The sequence below is a fragment of the Candoia aspera genome, chromosome 4 (genome assembly GCF_035149785.1).
Source record: "Candoia aspera isolate rCanAsp1 chromosome 4, rCanAsp1.hap2, whole genome shotgun sequence".
Classification (NCBI taxonomy): Eukaryota; Metazoa; Chordata; class Lepidosauria; order Squamata; family Boidae; genus Candoia; species Candoia aspera.
In genome coordinates this window covers 32,585,145-32,606,204 of record NC_086156.1, presented here as the reverse complement: position 1 = coordinate 32,606,204, position 21,060 = coordinate 32,585,145, and the positions used below count along the sequence as shown (strand labels likewise).

Sequence of the window (21,060 nt, the reverse complement as noted above, 5' to 3'; positions counted from 1 at the left end):
AAATATCAGACATTAGAAAGTCCAAATAAACTGTCATTAAGTAATTAATGTCTACTGTTTCAAGTACTTGCTTTGAAAAAAGATGGAAGCAGTCTCTGGTTCTTGATCTTTTATGCTGTTCCTTAATTACTCTTTTTATATGCGTGAGGATAAATTTATTCATTATAAGGAATGAAAAGAAAGAGGATTTTATTAGATTAAAGATTGGTGGAAACTAGCTGCCGCATGAACCCATATTTGGCTTAAGGGGTTGTAGACATCCACTCATCCAGATGTACTCCAAAGCACCTTTTTGTGTTTGAATCTAAAGCCCTTATGGAAAACCTGTCACTGCTGATTATAGTTGGAAAAGAAGCCTGAAGTCCCAGATGAAAGAAGTTCAAATATTTCTTCGTAACCTTGCTATGTTTTATCAGATACAACCACTTGTAGCATTAGAAGAATAATGTATATTCTCTTTATTTCAAATCAAGGAAATCTTTTTAATATTATGTAAGTTTCTTATAACAGATTTTCCTGAAAGTCTGAGAGTCTTTCTTCAAAAACTCTCTCAGAAAATTATTTTAGCTTTGAACTTGATGAATTTTATGAGAACTCTTTGTGGCAAGGGATTTCATTTAAATCTATTTCAGCTAGTCACACAAGGCCATTATCTGTGGTTGGCATTACATCCCACTAAAATTAGTTACCTAAATTGTAATCTCTTAAAATTGTGGTGTAGCTGTAGGCAAACTGGTACATGTCTTCATTTTTTTTAGTAATCAGAACAGTGAACCCTATTGGCAATATAAATTGTATAAATTGATGCAGTGTAAAAGAAATTGAATAATTTAGTGTTGGTAACTGCTAGATTTATTACCACAAAACAATGAAAAACTATATTTTGTATCAGTGGTATTTAAAAGTATGAGAAATTACTTAGGCTGAGAAATAAACACAACAACGAAGAGTTGTGAAGTATCCTATGGGTAGGATAATTTTCTTTGGATGTGGTCACAACCTCTTAGCTATATTATCAAGGATTTTTCCTATACGTTATCTTCATCTATCCAGTTTATAATACTGTGTAAAAATAATTACAAATGGATATTTTAATGTTGGGGTTTCTTCTTATTTGTGAACTTGTATTTCTCTTTATTTTTGAACGTACCCATCTGCCAAAGTTTCTGTTTTTCTGTTTTTGTTTATTTTTGTTTTCCTTCCTGTTAATTTCATTGGATGATTGCAAGTATCCAAATCACCCAAAATAGGGTGATTTAAAGAAACGGGGAGGATTATGGGCTCCAAAAACATATTTCAGTGCTGGGTAAGTGGGCACTGGACTGACCTATACAGTTCAATGTGGAATTTTTGGTTTTTCTCTGAGCTTGGTTGTTTGCTTGCAGACGTTTCATTACCCAACTAAGTAACATCATCGGACTCATGTTACTTAGTTGGGTAATGAAATGTCTACAGCAAACAACCAAGCTCAGAGAGCACCAAGAGCTCCACAGTTCAACCCTGAGCTACAGATATTTATCTTCTACTGGAACAGTTCAATGTATTGTGATTCACACTGGATCAAACTGTAGGTTGATCGGGTCTGGCACTGAGTGTGTGGCAGCTCTGAATCAAGCCGATGCCACTTGCCAGAAAAGGAATAATAATAAGTTACAGCATCGTAATGCTTATATAAAATTCAGGGCTGACCACTCTTGGAATGATAGGTATCATTCTGATTCTTGCATCTCCCCAAAATACTGTATTGCTGGGGAGGTGTAGCAAATGGCAATAAAGTATTGGAGGGCCAGAGCAACTGCTTTATGAGGAAAGGTTACAACATTTAGGGGGCCTATTTAGTTTATTTTAAAAAAACAAGTAATAGGTAACATGATAAATATATGTTAAATGATGTAGAGTAAGGATAGAGATGAAGTTAAATAGTGGAAGATTATGGATAGGTCAAAAGGAAATAGTTTTTCATTCATTTATAGTTAAACCATGCAATTCACTTTTAAAAGAAAGTAAGTGCCTATGATACTCACAAGCTTCTACTTAGACTTGCTATATATTATCAGAGGCAATATTATTCAAAAAATTATCTGCAAGGGAATAAAGGAAAGACAATCACCTTAATATTATGCTTCCTTTTGGGATTCCCATGGCATTTTTAGGGAGCGGGATGCTGGAGCAGTTTGACTATGCAGTTCTTTTCATCATCTTCCATTGTGCGAATGTGCTTTATTTCTGAACTGTGGCTTGACTCCAACATATTGATGTATGTTTTATATACATAAGAAAAATGTGTACAGAAATTGCTGTGTCAGAGACTGTGGGATTTTAAATTGTACAGTAGATGTATAGGCATGCTCAAGTTTAATTGTATATTCAAAATGTGGAGGACTTTAGAAGATTGCTGCGTATATTCAGAGGTGGAGTATTGTTTTTTCAATACCATTCCCTTGAATGAACTATTTGTAGCCAATTTATTAGGGCTGTGCAAATCCTTTGAAATAGCCTTGCCTTTTCCAGATTCACACAGTTATTTCAAACACTGTTTCATATGCCTACATAGACTGTCATGTGATCTGAAATACTTGTTTTGAAGAATTTGCTCAGATGTAATATTGCTGGCTGAATGTAATAGCACAGTCCTAATCTTTATTATACTTATCCAAATACTAGGTGAAACTCTTCTGCCCCATTTTATAGACAGTGAGACTGTACTTGTGATATCAATAAGCTTGTGTGTCATCAGAATTTAAGGTTGCAACAGCATTTGAATGAAAGGAAGCATTATTTTTTATCACTTACATGGCTTAATAAATCAGTCCCTATTTCTGCTTCTGGTTTTTGCCATTAATGTGATCATGTGACTTATTTTAATAGACTCAATCCCAAGTCTTATCCTGATTCTCATTATACTGCATTTGAAGTTCTTACCATATGGAGTAGAATTCCCTTCTTCTTCATGTTGCTTTTTGTAGTGTTATTAATTAAACCATGTGTGTGCTTATATATTTATTTTAGTTATTATAATCACTGATTGCTGAGGTCTGTTGTCTAAGACTTACATTAAAATATCACAACTTAATGCAAATATATTAAAGCAATTAAGAGCCTGTTTAAATGTCTGTACATGAATTGCATATATGTATGTAAAAACCTATTCAATTTGCTGCTTGATTTATGACATTTTTGAAATTTGATTCTCCTTAAAATATTAAATGATCATGAATAATCTAATGTGGAGAAAAATATTTTTTCAGCCAGTATTGTCCCCCTGTCAGCATTTTATAGATAGGCTGGCTTCAATCTTGTTTTCAGGGATAGATGCATTCATATATACAGTGCACAAATTGGAGTGAATGGTGTTTCATTGATACTGTAATGGCCAAAGCCCAAATTACTTACCAATTATCAAGATACTGTTTGATCCAAATTTATGGAGGGAAACCTTTGTAGCTTATTCATATGAAGAGTTTCACAGTTGTCTCTAACTGGAATGCAGATTTTGAGACTTTTAAGATTCTCCTTGGGTTGGAGTCTGCAGTTGTAGCACTATTTTAAGTAGACAAGACATACAGGATAATTGAGTGTAGATAATTTCAAAATGATTGTGTATTGCTTTTTTTTCTATCTTAACAACACTGTGGAAATGTCCAAGGGTAATAGAGAATTGATATAGAAAATGAATGAAAGAATTAAGCTAAAAAAATTGTAAATGGTGTCCCCATTAAATGCCATGATGATGTTCCTTTGAATTATTAAAATGATGGAAGTGGCCATCAGTGTGGTTGAGTCTAAAAACAAAGGTGATTGAAAAATTCAGTTAGCTAATTTAGACATTTAGGAAGATTGGAATATTGCATCTTCAATATCTGGTCAATTGCCTTGGAGCTGTTCTTGCCTCTTTCTAAAGCACTTAGTTAAACATTTGAAAGTAAAGTTACTGTGGTCATTTAAAAGAATGCTATCCCCTGTGGTCCTTGGCCCTTTACTTTTCTGTGATATTGCGATTAACCAGAAACTGTTTAACGTTAATATGTCATTCCCACTGAGAAGTTCTAGTTGTGTGTACAAGCAGAATTGTCTTTGTTAACTAAAGCAAATTTGATGGTTTGACATGTGACCTTCATTTATATATTTTAACAATCCTATGCTTAAGATACTGTTTTAAGAGAAACATCACTGGAAAAGGGATATGTTTTATTTGAAATTCAACATAATTATCCTTCTTTGTAATATTAGCAAGCATTCCAAGTAGCAGCAAGCTACATACAGTATATATACAGTGTATACAATAGTTTGTAGAACATGCCCCTTTTCATCTTTTAACTATTTATAGTTGGTGATCAAGTATTTTCAAGAGCTGCAAGCAATATTTTTGTGCTTTGAGAATGTCAGCTTACTTGACTCATCATATATAAGAATACTACAGGATATAAGAATAATGAATACACTAAATAACAGAACAAAACCTTACTTTTAAGCAGAGAACAGAACTCAGTTACTGTGTTGGTTGTGCACATTCATTTCAGTGTTTCCAGTGTTTTCTGTAGTCAAAGGTTTTTAGTACAAAGATTTTCTTGTTTCTGATGTTTTCTGTGAAAAATAAAAGACTATATTCATTCTCTTCCCAAAGCATGTGAAGGACGGCAAAGTTAAACACTCCTTTGCAATGTTTCCAACCATTTTTCCATCAGAAAATGTCTATACATAGGTCTTAAATTTAACCACCTTTTTACAGATCATTATCTCAGTTTGTCACTCAGTTGGAGATAAGCCATTGTTTTCTAATGTATAGGTCAACAAAAGGTCTACAGAGATTTTGGATTTTTTAAAAATTTGAGCTAACCTAAGTAGACATAATGGCATACTTTTCATACCTGTGTTCTGTTTTATATTGTTCCAAGTGAATAATCATCAACAGAAATTTTTCTTCATATTCCTCAGATTTCCTCCAAGATTGCTCAAAGATTTAGTGATACAGTACAGTGTACCATGATTTCTCTCTCATTTTGTGTGACCTTATTGTCCTCAGGAGTTGGACTAATATATTGGCTGTGTGACATACTATAGCGGGCAGAGCTGGAATTTTGGTCCCTTTTTCTTTTTAATCTTTTAGAGTTGAGTTAAAGTAAAATAGATGCATTAAGCTTATTTTGTGCTTTTTAAAAAAGGCATAAAATTGCCCTGTTGTATTTTGGAAGTTTGCTACTGAGCTCTGTTGGCATGGACTTTGGGGATTCCAGGACTTCACAAATAGGGCAGGAAGTTGCAGGCATGCTGCAGTTTGCTCTCTCTGGTTTAAGGATTGTTAGTATATGATAAGATTATATATCTCTTTTCTTGTGTGGATTCTCTGAACTTCTTTTTTTCCAATCACCATTATATTACTAGTCCTGGTTAAAAGTACATTAAAAACTTCAATTCAAAATCCTATTTCAACTGTCTCTGATCTGTGTGGCCCTTCAAATGCACCAATTTTAAATTGAAGCTGGGTTGGAGTTTCCACATAAAGTATTCAGTTCCCTTGTAATTGCTGAGAATTTCAAATGGGATTTGAAATCTATACATCTGGATGGGGAGCCTGAAATAGTAATTGGGCTGAATATTTTGTACTTTTAACTGCATGAGATTACTGAAGAATATTCATTAGAGAAAGGAGTGCATATTTTCTGAATTATAGTTAATCCACTTACAGGCACACTCTTGGAAAGAGGAAATCCTGTTATATATTTTTGAAAGTGCAAGCTAAGATATGGTTATTCAAAATGTATCTAAATGTGCTGCAATAAGACCTGAGGAGTCAGATTTTAAAAGTGGTTAACAAAGGAACAAAATATAATAACTGGTTATAATTTTACAGCAGCATATAAATTAAAATAATGAATCTATATCCTTAATTCCAAACACTATCCTACAAAATTAGGATCTTCAATCAGAGTGTTACCAAGCAAATCCTGTTTTGTCATTTCCTGCCTTCTGAAGATGGTACCATCCTGTGCAGGGCTTCTCATGAGATTTCAAAGTACAAACAGATTCTTTGGGAACTAGATATCTAAGCTCCAAGGAGTTAGACTTTCATAAATTAAAACCAGCACTTTGAATTTTCCTTGGAGACAAACTGGAAGCAGGGCATATACTTGCAGATGTTATCTAATTAACTAATTATAGTCAAAAGTCTAGAAGTAGTGATTCTGAACTAAGTTTACATGTAAGTCTTCAAAGGCAGTCCTATGTACTGCACATTGCGCGATCCAATTAATTAATTAATTAGTTGCAATCAAAATTTCTTTCAGGCAAGACTTCACTTACTATTTTATATGGGAAAACTATAGACAGAAGAGGTTATTTATGCTTGTATTCCAAAAGCTATGAAATAAACACATGTCTTGTCCATAAATGACAAATTGCATAAATGACAAACTGCAAAACATCATTTTTAAGGTGTTGGTGAAGTGAAATCATATAAAGTACTTACGCATTAAGTAAGCTTTACCAATTGTATAAGCAATCATTCTAAGTAAACATCATACAGTTTAGCACATATGTGCAATACTACCTCTTTAAAGATAGAAATGTAACTTGACTGGCATAAGAATAAAAGGGCTCTTTCATGAAGGTGTAGCATTGATCAGTTGCATAGAGCAGATGGCTGAATGGAACAATGAAGGGTGCACAGTGGGTTTTTCCACAATAATACTGCGCTTTCTCTTTCTGAAATCGTAGCTCTAGCAGTTGTTTTGAATTGTCTCTGGGCACTAAAATTTATCTTGCTTATGTCTACGTGTATTATGTACACTAAGCAAATGCATTTGTTTCTTTATTCCCTTTAGTGCAGTATCACCATGAGGCTTTTACATCAGCCTGCAATTTTAAGTTGTCAGTGTTTTCTTATTTACAAATACATATTTATTGTATTTCCATATTTTTAAAGGATGTCTCTCACAGTTATATATTGGTATGGACCATTGTGATATATTTGCATTTGTGTGGTATACATTTTATTTATTTATATTTCAAATTTTTATCACCGCCCATCTCTCCCGAAAAGGAAATGAAAATGAAAATTTTATGTCATTGATAATAATTACGTGTCTGATACTTTCATTTAAAGCACAAAATAAACTAAAATGGAACCAGGACACTATAGAACAGAAAAAAAGTTATTTTCTTTTCTGATGTTTGCTTAGATAGGATGAGAATCATTATAATGGAAAATAGCTATGTGGACAAAGGTAGTGAATGAAAGACCATTAAAGAGCAAAGAAAAAAAGAGACTTACAAGGACATTTAGCTAAGAGAGGGGTTTTTTTTTAAGACCCACACTTCCTAGAAAGGAAACAATAGAATATTGTCTTATTTTACGTAGGGCAATAAGAATATAGCCTTATTTTACATATACAGTTGTAATCAAAATTATTCAACTCCCATTGCAAATCAGGTTGATTGTCAAAATGTACAGACTTTCAGCTGTTTGCAATGAACAAATCAAACAAAAGCAATTGAAATAGCTCAACACAACAAATGCTTCAAGTGGTGTCCCCAAAGTCAACTGAAAATGCAACTTGTAATGACTTCTCCAGTCATTATAATGGCACATGGCTATCCAGGAGTGGGCTTTTCCAGTAGTAGACCCTTAATTCTGGAATGCTGTTCCCCATGAAGTGTATCTGGTGCTAACTTTATACTTTTGGCACCAAAGACATTTTATTCTTTCAGTTCTTTTAATATGTTAATTTTATATTTATATGCTGCATACAAGCTTTTAACCATTCTGACTGCTGTTTTTATTTTATTGTATAATTTAATTACTCTTCAAAATGTTATATTTTGCTTTAAGTGGCCTAGGAAAATTCACTTTTGAAGAGTATTATTTTTGTTTTGTTTTAACATAATCTTATTGAACACTTTAAGAAAAAATATATAAACAGAAAATAAGAGAGAACAAAAAGAAAAGAATAAAGGAGTAGCATTGGGTGAATAAAAATGGATTTAGAAGTTAATAAAAGTTACAATTTTTCAAGATTTCATTAAGTGGTTATATCGTTTTAAAACCTGAACCTCACTATTAAAGTCTAAGCCAAATGCAAATATCAAGAACAGTACATAGCATAGTATGAATCATAAAATGAAATTGTAAACTACATTAAATTCTGTTCATACTATTAAACGTCTGTTCTAATTTTAAGAGTCCTATAAAACTGATATATTAAAACTTTTTGTCAAGAGAAACCCAAATAGTGGATGTGGTACAAATCCCTATATTAAATTGTAGTCTAAAAATGGTTTCCAAATTAAATAAAAATCGTTGTTGGGTTTACAATTTTTTTTAATGAATGAGAATGCTTCACAAAGATACTGGCGTTGGTTCAGCGTGGAAAATCTTTCAAGTTTTTTTCCCCTCTGAGACACTGAAAGATTGTATAGCTTGAGAATATTCATGATTTCTGGAATATCAGATGAATATAGAAACCTAAACACTTGGTAAGCTGATTTCCAATGGTTATGGCCTAGGCCAAAGGAGATTTGGATCTTCTCTAATGATATCAATTTAAAAATATGTGTGCATATAATTTAAACATTTTTATTCTATAAAATCATATATTAAACAGTTCCAAAATGGACTTGAAAGAGAGGTTTTGCAATATGAGCAAATTTCTGTATCAGCCTCCTATGTTATAGTTCTGAAGTCTTGCTGCTGAAGCTATTTGTGTTTGTATAGTACCATTGATATGGGTTTTTTAATTGTATTGTTTTTACTCTGATTTAGGGAGGCTGGGATGCATGTCACAGAGTTGTTTGCAATTGGATCAGCCTATAAGCCCAGTAAAACAAGAAACTTTTAAAAGAAGAAATGGAGAAATGTTGTATTCAGACTCCAAATGACTCAAGCTATCTAGCTAAACTACAAATAGGTGATGAAATCTTTGTTAACATAACTCTAAGTTATGGAAATCAACTCTCTTCATGAAACAAGTTGAAATTGAAGGATATTTTTCTAGAAAATAGGAGTTTATTCACTGTGGTCAATATCTTGTCTATAATTTTGTTTATGGTGGAGTCCTTGGTGCTCTCTGAGCTTGGTTGTTTTCTTCTCTTTGATTGGTAATTTTGTTTATGCTGTTCCTCCAGAGAAATGTCCTTGGCATATCTCAAGGTCTTTGATGCAGTCATCCTCATTTTTAGGCTGACTTTATTATTAGGCAGGTTATAATTTTTTAGTTCTTGATAATCCATGAAACTTTCTTGTTTCCCCTGACATATTTGTAAATTTTAATAATAGAATCTCTTACCTCCATGTCAAATTTCTTCCAATATCTTTTCCTGATTTCAGCTCATATTCTGTTTTTTTTCCCCACACTGTTTATTCCTGTTGCCTATCTAATCCTATCCTTCCAAATCCATCTGAATATTTAGTTGCAATCTAATTTATTAATTCCATTTTTAAGTACTTTAAATGAAAACAGATGACTGTGATGTACATGCTTGCAGATGTCCATTGAATATAGCTTTTAAACTGGGCTATGGGTGCCCAAAATGCAGGGTCAAGTCTAGGCTAAACAGAATGTCATTAATAGTATATAAAGTGTATCTTGGAATGGTCTTTTTTCCCCTCTGGTTATTTCCTCATAAATCCTATATCAGTACCAGTTAATGTTTCGATCATAGGCTGCTTCTGCTAAGAAGGACCTAAAGGCATTTATCGTAAAGAGAAACATCTTATGCCTTGCCTGTCACAAGCTTTAGTAGAATCAGAATGCCTCATGGGATCAAGCATGATAATACCCCTATTTAATACTAAGTCAGTGGCATGTATTAGTTCCAACCAATATGACAAGCTGTTCATGGGTGCCTCAGGATATATTTAATTATATATGGTTGTTCATATAAATTTGGTGGGCTATTTTCCTTTTCAGTTTTCCTTATTTCTATATAACCTTTGTCAGATGTGCACTGAGAATTCTATTTTGTTTATCCATTACTGACTGTATCACCAGAAGGGCATTAGTTTTAGTTTATGAGCACCTCAGAGGATGAGGTAGAAATATAGTGTCATCACTAAACAAGATGAGCTAAATATTCACTCTTTCAACTCCCTGCCCTTTTACGGGAATTAAAACAGATATAGCATAACTGTTTTCCTTGGTTGCCCCTGAACCTAGTATTTTCCCACCAGTTTCAGGAACATAATTTGAATTGGCTCCAGGGTTCATCAGAATGAGCCTGGGGATACAGTAAGCAGCCCATGGTTTACAAATTGCTTTTCCATGATCCAAAAATCAAGAGCTGATTTCTATTTCAGAGTTTAGAGGCAGGCATAGGTTTCTGATGCTACTTCTGTAAACCAAATGTACACAGTATGTGATCCCTGAAACTGTTACATACTCACAGTCAGCTCAGTCGCTGCAGGTTTTTGGTAATTAAGTTAAAATGTAAGCTTAATTATTTTAAGACTGATTAAGTTTGGAGAAGGAGAAGGGGTAAAATCAGTTTATTAAAGAAAAGTATGTAGGCTTTAAGAAAACATTGGTTTTACTCAGAACATGCCAACTTCTGTTTTAATTGTGACCTCCTGTGGATTCCTCAAGAAGCAAATCTGATCCTACCCTCAATCCATGGCAAAATACTGTATTCATGCTGTAACTTTTCTGCAATCTACATTTTGTAATTTATAGTTGGACAATGGTAAAAGATAATGCAAATAAAGTGCAATGTCTTGAATTCTCCAGAACTCTTATTGGGCATAGTGGTATAAAAACAAGATGTGAAACAAATTATAAAAGGTAAACTAAATATAATAGCTAATACAACTGTATTTTAACGGCAGATTCAACATGAAAATTACAGATTGAATGAATTAATGATTGCTAAGTACTATGGATATCATGTTACATACAGGAATATGAGATTTAAAGCAGTGGGTGATCTTCTTTCTGAAAATGAAGAGACTGCCCATTCACTAGATTTTCTGTTGTTTTGGGTAAAAGGTTCTTTAGAGCATAGATATGCTAGGATAAACAAAAAAGCTTATAAATTGCAAACTTATTTAAATATGAATGCAGAAATAATACATGATTTCAGGTTATTTTATGAATCCAGGCTTGTTTATAGTCAGGTAATAGTAGTGCTTGATTTGCATATCTTGAGAACTTTTTTTTTTGTGGCAGTTAACTCATTCACACCAAGTAGGAACAAAGCTTGAATACATGATGCTTTTGCATATGATTCATTGAAACAGGATTCTGGTTTCAGTATTATGCGCAAGTGGATGAGAGTATAGGTTGAAATTATGTAAGAAAATGCCTTCTTTACAGGGATTTTCTCTCTCTCTCTCTCTCTCTCTTTGTTGAGAGCATTAGTAATCAGCACTCTTGTTACACTCTGAGAGTCACTCCCACTTATTAGAAGAGAACATTACTTTCTCTTTCAAAATGGTGATTAGGAAATCCTAAAAGTTAAACCCCTTGAGATCTTATTATCCAGCCAATTTCACGCATGCATGTTGAGTTCAGTGAAAACAGAAATGTGCAAAATGATGCGGAAATTGGAACCATGGAGTTCATGGCTCCAGTGTGGGGCACTTTCCATCTAAAGAGTGATTGCCTTTTGATTCTTTAAACTAGAAAGCTCTCCTTTGAAATTAGTTGGATTGGTGAGGCTGCCAAAATAGCACAGACTTAATATATTTTTTCTGCTTACCTATTATCACATTTTAAATTTTGCTGATAAAAAGAATTTGATGGCATGTACTGATAAGTCATAACCATCAACATTTGAAAAGAAGTTGGTTTCATAAATAACATCCTATATGTTGGCTAGGCAGCAGCCAATCTAAAATTATTAGGAAAAATACTAATTTCTTTATTTTAGGACTAACAAACATTTAGATTTTAGTTGAAAAATACTCTCATTCTTGTAGTTTATGTAGCCCAAAATTGATCCATCTAGGTTATTTTTTTAAACATATGGTACAGGACTTAGCTCTTGTTAACTCTAATTTCAAATGCTGAGGTCCCAATCCAGATTAGGTCCCTTTCTCTTTCCCTTGGTACTGTTTATTATAGCCTTGGTAGGTCTTTGGTCTGATGAACTGATCCATTTGATCTGCTCCTGTTTTTAGTGGTTGTTTGTATGTGCATACTGCTTTATATTGAATGACTGTTCTAGTTATATTTTCCTTTTTGGTCACAACAAAGTAGAAATGCAGGATATAAATTTAATTAAGGAAAAAATATGGTTTACAGTCAAAAACTTAAAAAGTAAAAATATTGTGGAAGGTTAAGGTATACTGACGTTAAATTCAAAGTGTTTAGGTGCCAGTAACTCTTCAGTAAGAAAGGCAGCAATAACAGCTTCATCTTGAAAAGCAAATTTTATGCTGGGTTTAGATATGAGCCAAAAGGGAGAAGGGTGGACAATCATTTGGTAGCATGGAGATGCACTTACTATTTTTGAGGAGGCTGAGGGCCATAATGGTGGGGGTAGGATTGAATCACATAATGCTTTTGCATCAAGTATTTAGTAATATAGAAAAGGTGTAGGCTAGGTTATCAACCTTGGTCATATCCTTGCCACGTATGGCATTCCTTGCCAAGGACATCATTTGGATCCCATTTTGGCTGCTATGCCACATGTGCAACCCTCGACATTCTCATGAGATCCTATGCAAGCTAGGCTCTCTAATCTGGAGATTATCTTGCAAGACAACATCTTGTTGCTTGAGTCTCACCAACTCAGAGAGACATGCTGCCATAAAGAAAGAAGAAAGTGGAAGTTTAAGAACAAAAATTGGAAGGTGGATATGGTGGAAGCAAGGATGGTTTTCAGGAAAGGTAAAAAGGAAAGGAATGGTGTTAATGTGGGCTAGATTTATCTGTATTTTTAATCTTGTGTCTTTAATTTCTTTGGCTTTCTATTATTCCTCACTTTCTGTGCTTTGAATAACTTTCATTACTTGAAAATGAATAGTGTGTTTTCTGTGTTTTCTATGCTTTTGAAGTAGGTATAGAATTGGGATTTTACTTTTTTTTAATGGTGTTAAGCTTCTAGCGATTACACTGTGGTTTCTACATATTTCCCATTCAAAGTATCTAGAAATTCTGCTGATTTTCAGCAGAAAAAAACCCACATTTCACTGCCATGATAGGAGATTATGAACAATAGAAGTTGATCATCGCTGCTATACCTGAAGTCCACTTCTACTTAGTGGAGCTTGCTTTTGAATAGGTATGTATAATGCCATATTGCAGGTTATCTTGTAATGAAGTACATTGCATTTTGTAAAGTATTAAAAAAGCTGGAGTCAATTTTGTATGTACTGTAGCAACTTCTTTTTAACTAGAAGCTGCCTCTTGTATTTTGTATTGGAATAGCCATATCCTTTTGAAGCTCATATCCATTTGAACTACATGCTGGTGACGTAGAATCTGATAAAAGCATGAAAGAAATGGATGTTGTATATAAGATTGCAAAAATATGATATTACAAAATGGAAGGATACCCACTCACCATAAATTATGCTATCTTCCATTAGCCTCTCTTTTTAAGTTGAATGAACTGACTTAAATGTAAACAGATTGCATAGTAAGATACAAACGTATGCGTAAACCTAATTGAAAGCACAGCAATCTGTTATGAGCGATGAATATTTGTGAAAATTCTTCCTTGTTATTTTTGTCTTTTGCATATAATAAAATAAAAGTAGTTTGTTTTTAGCTACATTGCCACATGAAATTACAGATTTAGTTGACCGATGAGCTATGAATTTGAAAGTTTTGTACAGTGTGGAAAATAACTTGAAAATGTTCTGCGTGCATGTATTCTAGAATTTCAGTATGGCAACAGATGTCGGTGTACAAATATTCACATATGCAACAGAATCCCCCAGGATCCCTGTCCCTTATATACATATAAGTGTATATATAGTTTAGTAAAAAGATATGTGGTGCTGAAACTGAAATCAGGCACCAGGAAAAGCTGAAATCTGGGCTATTCTGTCTGTGGTTCTTAGTTAAGTTGTGATACCTAAAATACAAAAGAATTTATAACTTCTGCTTTAAACAAAAATTAATTTAATTTTCAGAATTCTGATGTGTTTTATTTTAGGAGAACAGTTTTCATTTTCAGATTTATATTTTCATCTGAAATTCTACTGTTATTTTTATTGTGACTTCTTAACTGTCATGGTTTGAGCTTCATGAATAATATGGCTACATAACACTTCAGTTATCTCATGCATTTTAAAATTGGTTTTTATTTTTGTTCTGCTTTGCTTGCAGAAACTCTTCTGGATGACTTCCTCCTTACATACACAGTCTTCATGACAACAGATGACTTGTGTCAAGCTCTGCTGAGACAATATCCTTCACTAGTAGAAGAAGATGAAATCATTTCATTCAGGCCTCATTGTATCTAGTGATCTTTATAGGTTAGACATAAGGCAAATCTACACAGCCTCTTTGCCCCTGCTGAGGAGAACTTACTAATCATTCCAATAGACATGTTCAGATACCACTCCTTATATCTCAACTTCCATCCAAGTTGAGGCAGTCTGAGGATGCTTTTAGATGTTAGAAGTAATGGTTTCCCTTACTCCACAATTTTGTATGTAATTAGAAGTGTAATTAAAGGGTTTGGGTCTTGTACATCTTTGCAACCAACCATAATAATAATAATAAAAAAAAACAATAATATATTTGCTTTTCTTTCAAGGAATTCAAGGTGGAACACATGATCTATCTTATTTTGTGCATGCATCTACTCTGTGAGGCGGGCTAGGCTGCGCAGTGCATCATGGTCATCTTGCCTGTGTCATAACTGATTTGGGATTTGAAGCTAGATTTTTCAGATCTTATTCACACCAACACAGAGGTGAATGTGTTGCAGTTAGGGTTATCATTAAATTATTCTTGAATAATATACTGGATTAGTATCGAACACACCAGTAGACATGATTAAAGAGAACAGATTTAGGAGTACAAAATAATTACTTCCATTCTCCTGAATAAAAATGATAGCAATGGGTCCTTTTATCAATGACACCACCTCCTTTGAGTGTAGAGGAATACAATATAGCCATTAATTTAATTTTCAGCATAGGTATAAACAGCTTAATAGCATTTTGAGAATGAAGCACAGTTTTGGTCTAGTAATTTGAGACCATATGTTATATACCAGAAAGCATGTTTGTGTTTTATTTATGTCGTTTTCACATTAAGAGAAAAAAAAATAGGATGACCTAGATTAATACTTGGTTTAGGTGTATAGTTCTGTTGTAATGTTTGGAAGATTGCCATCCCTTGCAGAGCTTTCTTTGTCGAGATAAATGTTGGGAGCCTTATACCCTGGTCTTGGAGGGAAGATGGAATGAAAATGTAAAAAATATTATAATGTACTGTATTAATAAATGCACTGAATATAAATAAAATATGTGGAAATTAGAAAAGAACCAGTTTAGAGTTGTTTTTTAAAAACATGTATGAAAGAAACTGACAACAAAGGTCCGCATAGTTAAAGCAGTGGTGTTCCCTGTAGTAACACATGGCTGCGAGAGCTGGACCATAAGGAAGGCTGAGAGAAGGAAGATAGATGCTTTGGAACTGTGGTGTTGGAGGAAAATTCCGAGAGTGCCTTGGACTGCAAGAAGATCAAACCAGTCCATCCTCCAGGAAATAAAGCCAGACTGCTCACTTGAGGGAATGATATTCAAGGCAAAACTGAAATACTTTGGCCACATAATGAGAAGACAGGAAACCCTGGAGAAGAAGATGATGCTAGGGAGAGTGGAAGGCAAAAGGAAGAGGGGCTGACCAAGGGCAAGATGGATGGATGATATTCTAGAGGTGACGGACTCGTCCCTGAGGGAGCTGGGGGTGTTGACGACCGACAGGAAGCCCTGGCGTGGGCTGGTCCATGAAGTCACGAAGAGTCAAAAGCGACTAAACGAATAAACAACAACAAATGAAAGAAAGTACTATTTTTTGTATTTTGTATTCTGGCAAGAGACAGTTGCTTCCATATATTTCACAGTGTATAGCAAAGAGTTTTCATTATTACTGAATAACCATTACATATGGATCATTGAGGAGGAACAAATGAACAAATGAATATTTCTTCATTATATTTTAAAGCTTTATCAGAATAAATATTTACTCAAAGCTACTTACATAAATTGCAAAATATATTCAGGCAACAGGGTGAAAAGCAGTAACACAGGACATACTATAGGTAAACTTTTGTAGTTTTTAAGATTTCACCTTAACGTATATATACTTATTGTGCTAAGAACCTTCAAGACAAGGATGAAATTCTTGATGTTCCCTGCAGAAAGCGAAAGGTCTTGCATTTGGTGTCACAGTGGACCTCACTCTACAAAGACTGGTTGCATGAAGATGAGCATTTGAAGCAGTTTCTTAAGGTATGCTTGCTTAAATATTTTCCACTACAGTATGGTAATTATAAAATAAAAAACTCCAAAACCCTACATTAATCTATGCAACCTGTTCCCTGTAATAGTAAGTTACAAGCCCACTTAGGGGATGTAGGATCAGCATTTATAATGTGGTATCTCCTAAAGTTCTACAGGGTGCTTCCTGATGAGGAATACCTACTCTGCAAATAATTGCTCTTCTGTTACAACCTAAATGTGCATAATTAACTGAGATTCCAGAATTCAGAGGATCTAGTGTTCTGTTGATGGGTACATCTCACTATGTAATGTTCATGTACTGAGCATGAAATCCTTTGCCAATTCTTAATCTTTCATGATGGTGTGAAAGGTGGAAAAGGGGATTATAACTTTACTTACAAAGTAACGTGATTAAGATGGAGCAATAAATCTTGACCTATTCTTGAAAGACACAGATGATAAAATAGTTGTCATAAGCTTTGATTATGTGCCATTAAATCAGTGTCAACTCTTAGCAGCCACATAGATAGATTTTTTCCAGGACAGTCTGTCCCCAACCTCATCCCTCAGATCTCCGATAACTGAGTCCATCCATCTTACTGCTGGTTGCTCTTTTTTTCTGTTTCTTTTCCCAGCATTATAGCCTTCCCCAGAGAGTCTCCAGTGTGTTTCTTGATTGCTGGCTCTTTTTCTGTTGGCAGTTGATTCTACAGTAAAAGGCAGAAGCTATCTACCACGTCAGTGTTTTCATTGTCAGTTATAAGGCTGGTGCTTACCTTTTGTCATTAATTTGGTCTTTATATTTGATCATAGTTCCGTTTTTTCACTGAACTCCTGAATTATTTGTATTTTCAGTTATCAGAATAGTGTCATCAGCATAGCACAATTATTGAGGTTCCTACCTCCAATTTTAAAACAATGTTAATCTTCCCCTAATTCATCTTCCCTCAATATATATTCACGGTATAAGTTGAATTAATAAGGGGAAACTATACAGCAGTGTCTCACTTCTTTTCCAACCTGCAGCCAGTCTTTTTCACCATGTTTCTTCCTGACTCTATCAATAGTCAACACTGAAGGTCTTTCTATAATCAACAAAGCACATAATGACTACTTTGGGGTATTATTTGGCTTTCTCAATTATTCAGCATACGTCTCTTGTTCCTTGATCTTTTCTGAAGCCAGCTAGAACATCTGGCATTTTCCTTTCCACATGGAGCTTTAATCTGCACTGGATTATCCTAAACATAATTTTGGTAGCATGTAGAATTAAGGAGATTTTGTGTTTGTACACTTTATTTAATCTCGTTTGATATTCGTATATACACTGACTTCTTCCAATTTATTGGCCACTGTGTGTTTTTCCAGATTTGCTGGCATTGTTTGATTAGAACCTTCACACATTCTTTAGCTTGCCACATTTCAGTACATGTGCTCTGAAATGCCCTGGAAACATTATGACAAGGCTATATGCTAGTTGTAAAAAATAACACCTCCCCCCAACAAAAAAGAGTTGTATGCACTTGTAAGAACTAGAGATCACTTGGTTTTGAGAGTTCTGCCTCAATAATGATTGAATAAACTGATTACTTAATACTTAGGAATATAAACAGAAGATTGGAATCAGTTACATTTTAATAATTCTGCATAGCATAAATGGTTAGAATTACTTGCTTTGTTTTGTCAAGTAGTAGAGTGGTGATGAATGTGTATATTCATGTCAAGGAGAGACAGAAAGACCAAGCTGATTGCAGAGTTTAAATAATATCCTGAAATATCCCTCTAAATATGACATAGATATGAGTAGATACACTTGGGACTTTTATTTAGGAATAGTCCAGAGACTGCCTTTTAAGACAACTTATACTGACCAGTGATTGTGTGCCTTTGTGTCAGTTTTTGATTCCTGGCGGCTGCCTGGACTAGTCCCTGCAGTTTTCTTGGCATGGATTTTCAGAAGTGGTTTTGCCACTGCCTCCTTCCTAGGGCTGAGGAAAGTGACTGACCCAAGGTCACCCAACTGGCTTCGTGCCTAAGGTGGGACTAGAATTCATGGTCTTCAGGTTTCTAGCCTGGTGCCTTAAACCACTACACCAAATTGGCTCTTTTAAACCCTTTTTAAAAACCCTTTAAAAAAAAACAACCCCCTTTTAAATCCTCTGAAAACCTCAGCTTGAAACTTTTGTGAAGTTTTGCTTTACCAAAAAGGTGTAGCATACATTTATTTGATTCCTTCTCTCCCTCTTTTCTCTCAACTTCCTCCTTCCTTAGACAATATATAGGAATGTGTTAGATGATGTGTATGAATACCCTATATTGGAGAAGGACCTAAAAGAATTTCAGAAATTACTTGGAATGCATCGTCGTCAGTAAGTTTTTTCACCCTATTTTGAATTTCTTCCTTTGGAGGATTATAATTACTTTTCTGCTAATTATAATTATTTTCTTTTTTAGTAAGTAATGTCAAATGCTCTATATGGTTTCAACAGTTTAATATTTGTATAGGCAAGCTTTGATTTTGTACAGCTACAAGGGAATAACTTGAAATAGGTTTGATACACAAAGAGAAATTATTGCAATTTAATCTTCCATTCTTACTAGTATTATAAGAAAAGTTTGTTAGAGGGCTATTGCACTAAAAATAATATTTGAGTAAGGGGTGGGTGTAGGGATGTGGTGGCACTGCGGGTTAAACCGTTGAGCTGCTGAGCTTGCCGATCGGAAGGTCGGTGGTTCGAATCTGCATGATGGGGTGAGCTCCTGTTGCTAGTCGCAGCTCCTGCCAACCTAGCAGTTCAAAAACATGCCAATGTGAGTAGATTAATAGATACCGCTTTGGCGGGCAGGTAACGGCGTTCTGTGACTGTCATGCTGGCCACATGACCACGGAAGTGTCTACGGACAAACGCCGGCTCTTCGGCTTTGAAACGGAGATGAGCACCACCCCCTAGAGTCGGACACGACTGGACTTAATGTCAAGGGAAACCTTTACCTTTACCTAAGGGGTAGGTGTATGCTTTAATAGAGTTTAATATAGGGCACAAATTTGATTTTTCTCTGCAGAAATACTGAGGAGTCTGTATCAGTTTTGAGATCTATTGTGCACAAATCTTATTTCCCACCTCTTTCAAACATGATTTAATGAAACAGTTTTCCTCATTTGAAAGCAAGTAATTACATGACTATTAACTTTTTATTTCATTTTTTTATTTTTTATGAGATTTGTCCACTGACTTAAACCAACAGAACTAGGTGGCTGACAGAGCTTATATGTTTTAACAAAAGTCAGTGTTCATTTTGCTCCTATGGCACATAAATATTGCATTTATATAATTATTATATAAACACAACTATATTTGCATAAATATAATTACATAATTACACAATTACTTTTTTGAAAATATAATTATTACAAAATTTCCTATTAAATATTGCCAAAAAACCCCCAGATTAGCTGAAAAATAATGATGTACTATGTATAATCTTTGATATATTTTAATAGGTATTTAGTACAAAATTGGAGGGCATCTCTACATAGGGCTGGAAAACTCTTGTCTGAAATTCAGCGAGCTCCTGCCAATAAGTGATGACAATTCTGGACAAAAAGGCATCCTATTCACACTTAAGGGTGGAATGATTAGTTTTTAGGTAGGCAGTGCAGTTTTTGTGTAAGCAAATGCTTTAAATATTATTCCTAACTACATCACAACAACTACTGTAAAAGATTACTAGCTAATAATATTATGTAGTAATAAATAATATAATTAGTAATATATAATAGTAACATAACTAGAGTCAGTGTGGTGTAGTGTTAAAATGTTGAACTAAGTGTGTGAAAATCCAGGCTCTAGTCCATTCTTAGCATTAATATTTTGTGTCCCTTTTACAGTAGAGATCTACATCAATACTGAAAACTTTTGTATTAGAAAAATGAATAACGTGCTGACTTTTTCTTTTAGCACAGTAGATGAATATTCACCTCACAGAAAGGTAATGCGAAAAGATACTATTACTTGAATTCTAACTTAGTAACTTCATTTTTCTTTGCCTTAGATTATTTTAATTAATAAAAACAAACAGCCAAAATAAATAAATAGGCAAGCTACATTGTTCTACCCACATCGTTAAAACTGTTTGCTAATGATGGTGTGGCTTTGATTCCAACCTTAAAAACAATGAGAAGGTGCCTGTGGCAATATTATTAAAGCTTAGATGGTTGGCATGTGCTGTCTAAATATAATTTTGAATCTAAATGGATTTTGACCAGCAAATCTGGACAAAAATATTGATTGCACATGTTAGGTGTAGTGAGAGAAAGAAAGAGTGTATATGTCTGTACCTATGTAAGTAATGTATTTCCAAATTTAGAGAGATGAATGTGGGAATGTGTTCTCATCAGAAAATTCACTGGATTGATTGATTAATACACAATCAGCTTTCAAATACGACTTCAAGCATAAGCATCAGAAAGAGAAAATAAGGTTTCAATGAAATTTCTCATAAAATGTATTCTCATGTACACATTGGTCTTTTCATCTTCATGTTTTCCATGAATAGATAGTGTTTAGTTTATTTAGGCAAAACAGTATGGGTAGATTTTTTCTTTTTCTTTTCCTTTTCCTTTTTTAAAACGCCCAACAATTTTGGCATTCTTTTTTTTTCTT

At 34.1% G+C, this 21,060-nt stretch overlaps 1 protein-coding gene across 1 annotated transcript in view; it reads left to right on the top strand.

Moving 5' to 3' along the window:
• RAPGEF5 (Rap guanine nucleotide exchange factor 5) overlaps positions 1–21,060 on the top strand; it is a 68,961-nt gene that overhangs the window by 25,483 nt on the left and 22,418 nt on the right. Inside the window, exons 4-7 of the mRNA XM_063303751.1 lie at positions 14,268–14,359; positions 16,274–16,405; positions 18,668–18,765; positions 20,356–20,386. Coding sequence (XP_063159821.1) covers positions 14,268–14,359; positions 16,274–16,405; positions 18,668–18,765; positions 20,356–20,386 — 353 coding nt within the window. The remainder of the gene's footprint in view (positions 1–14,267; positions 14,360–16,273; positions 16,406–18,667; positions 18,766–20,355; positions 20,387–21,060) is intronic.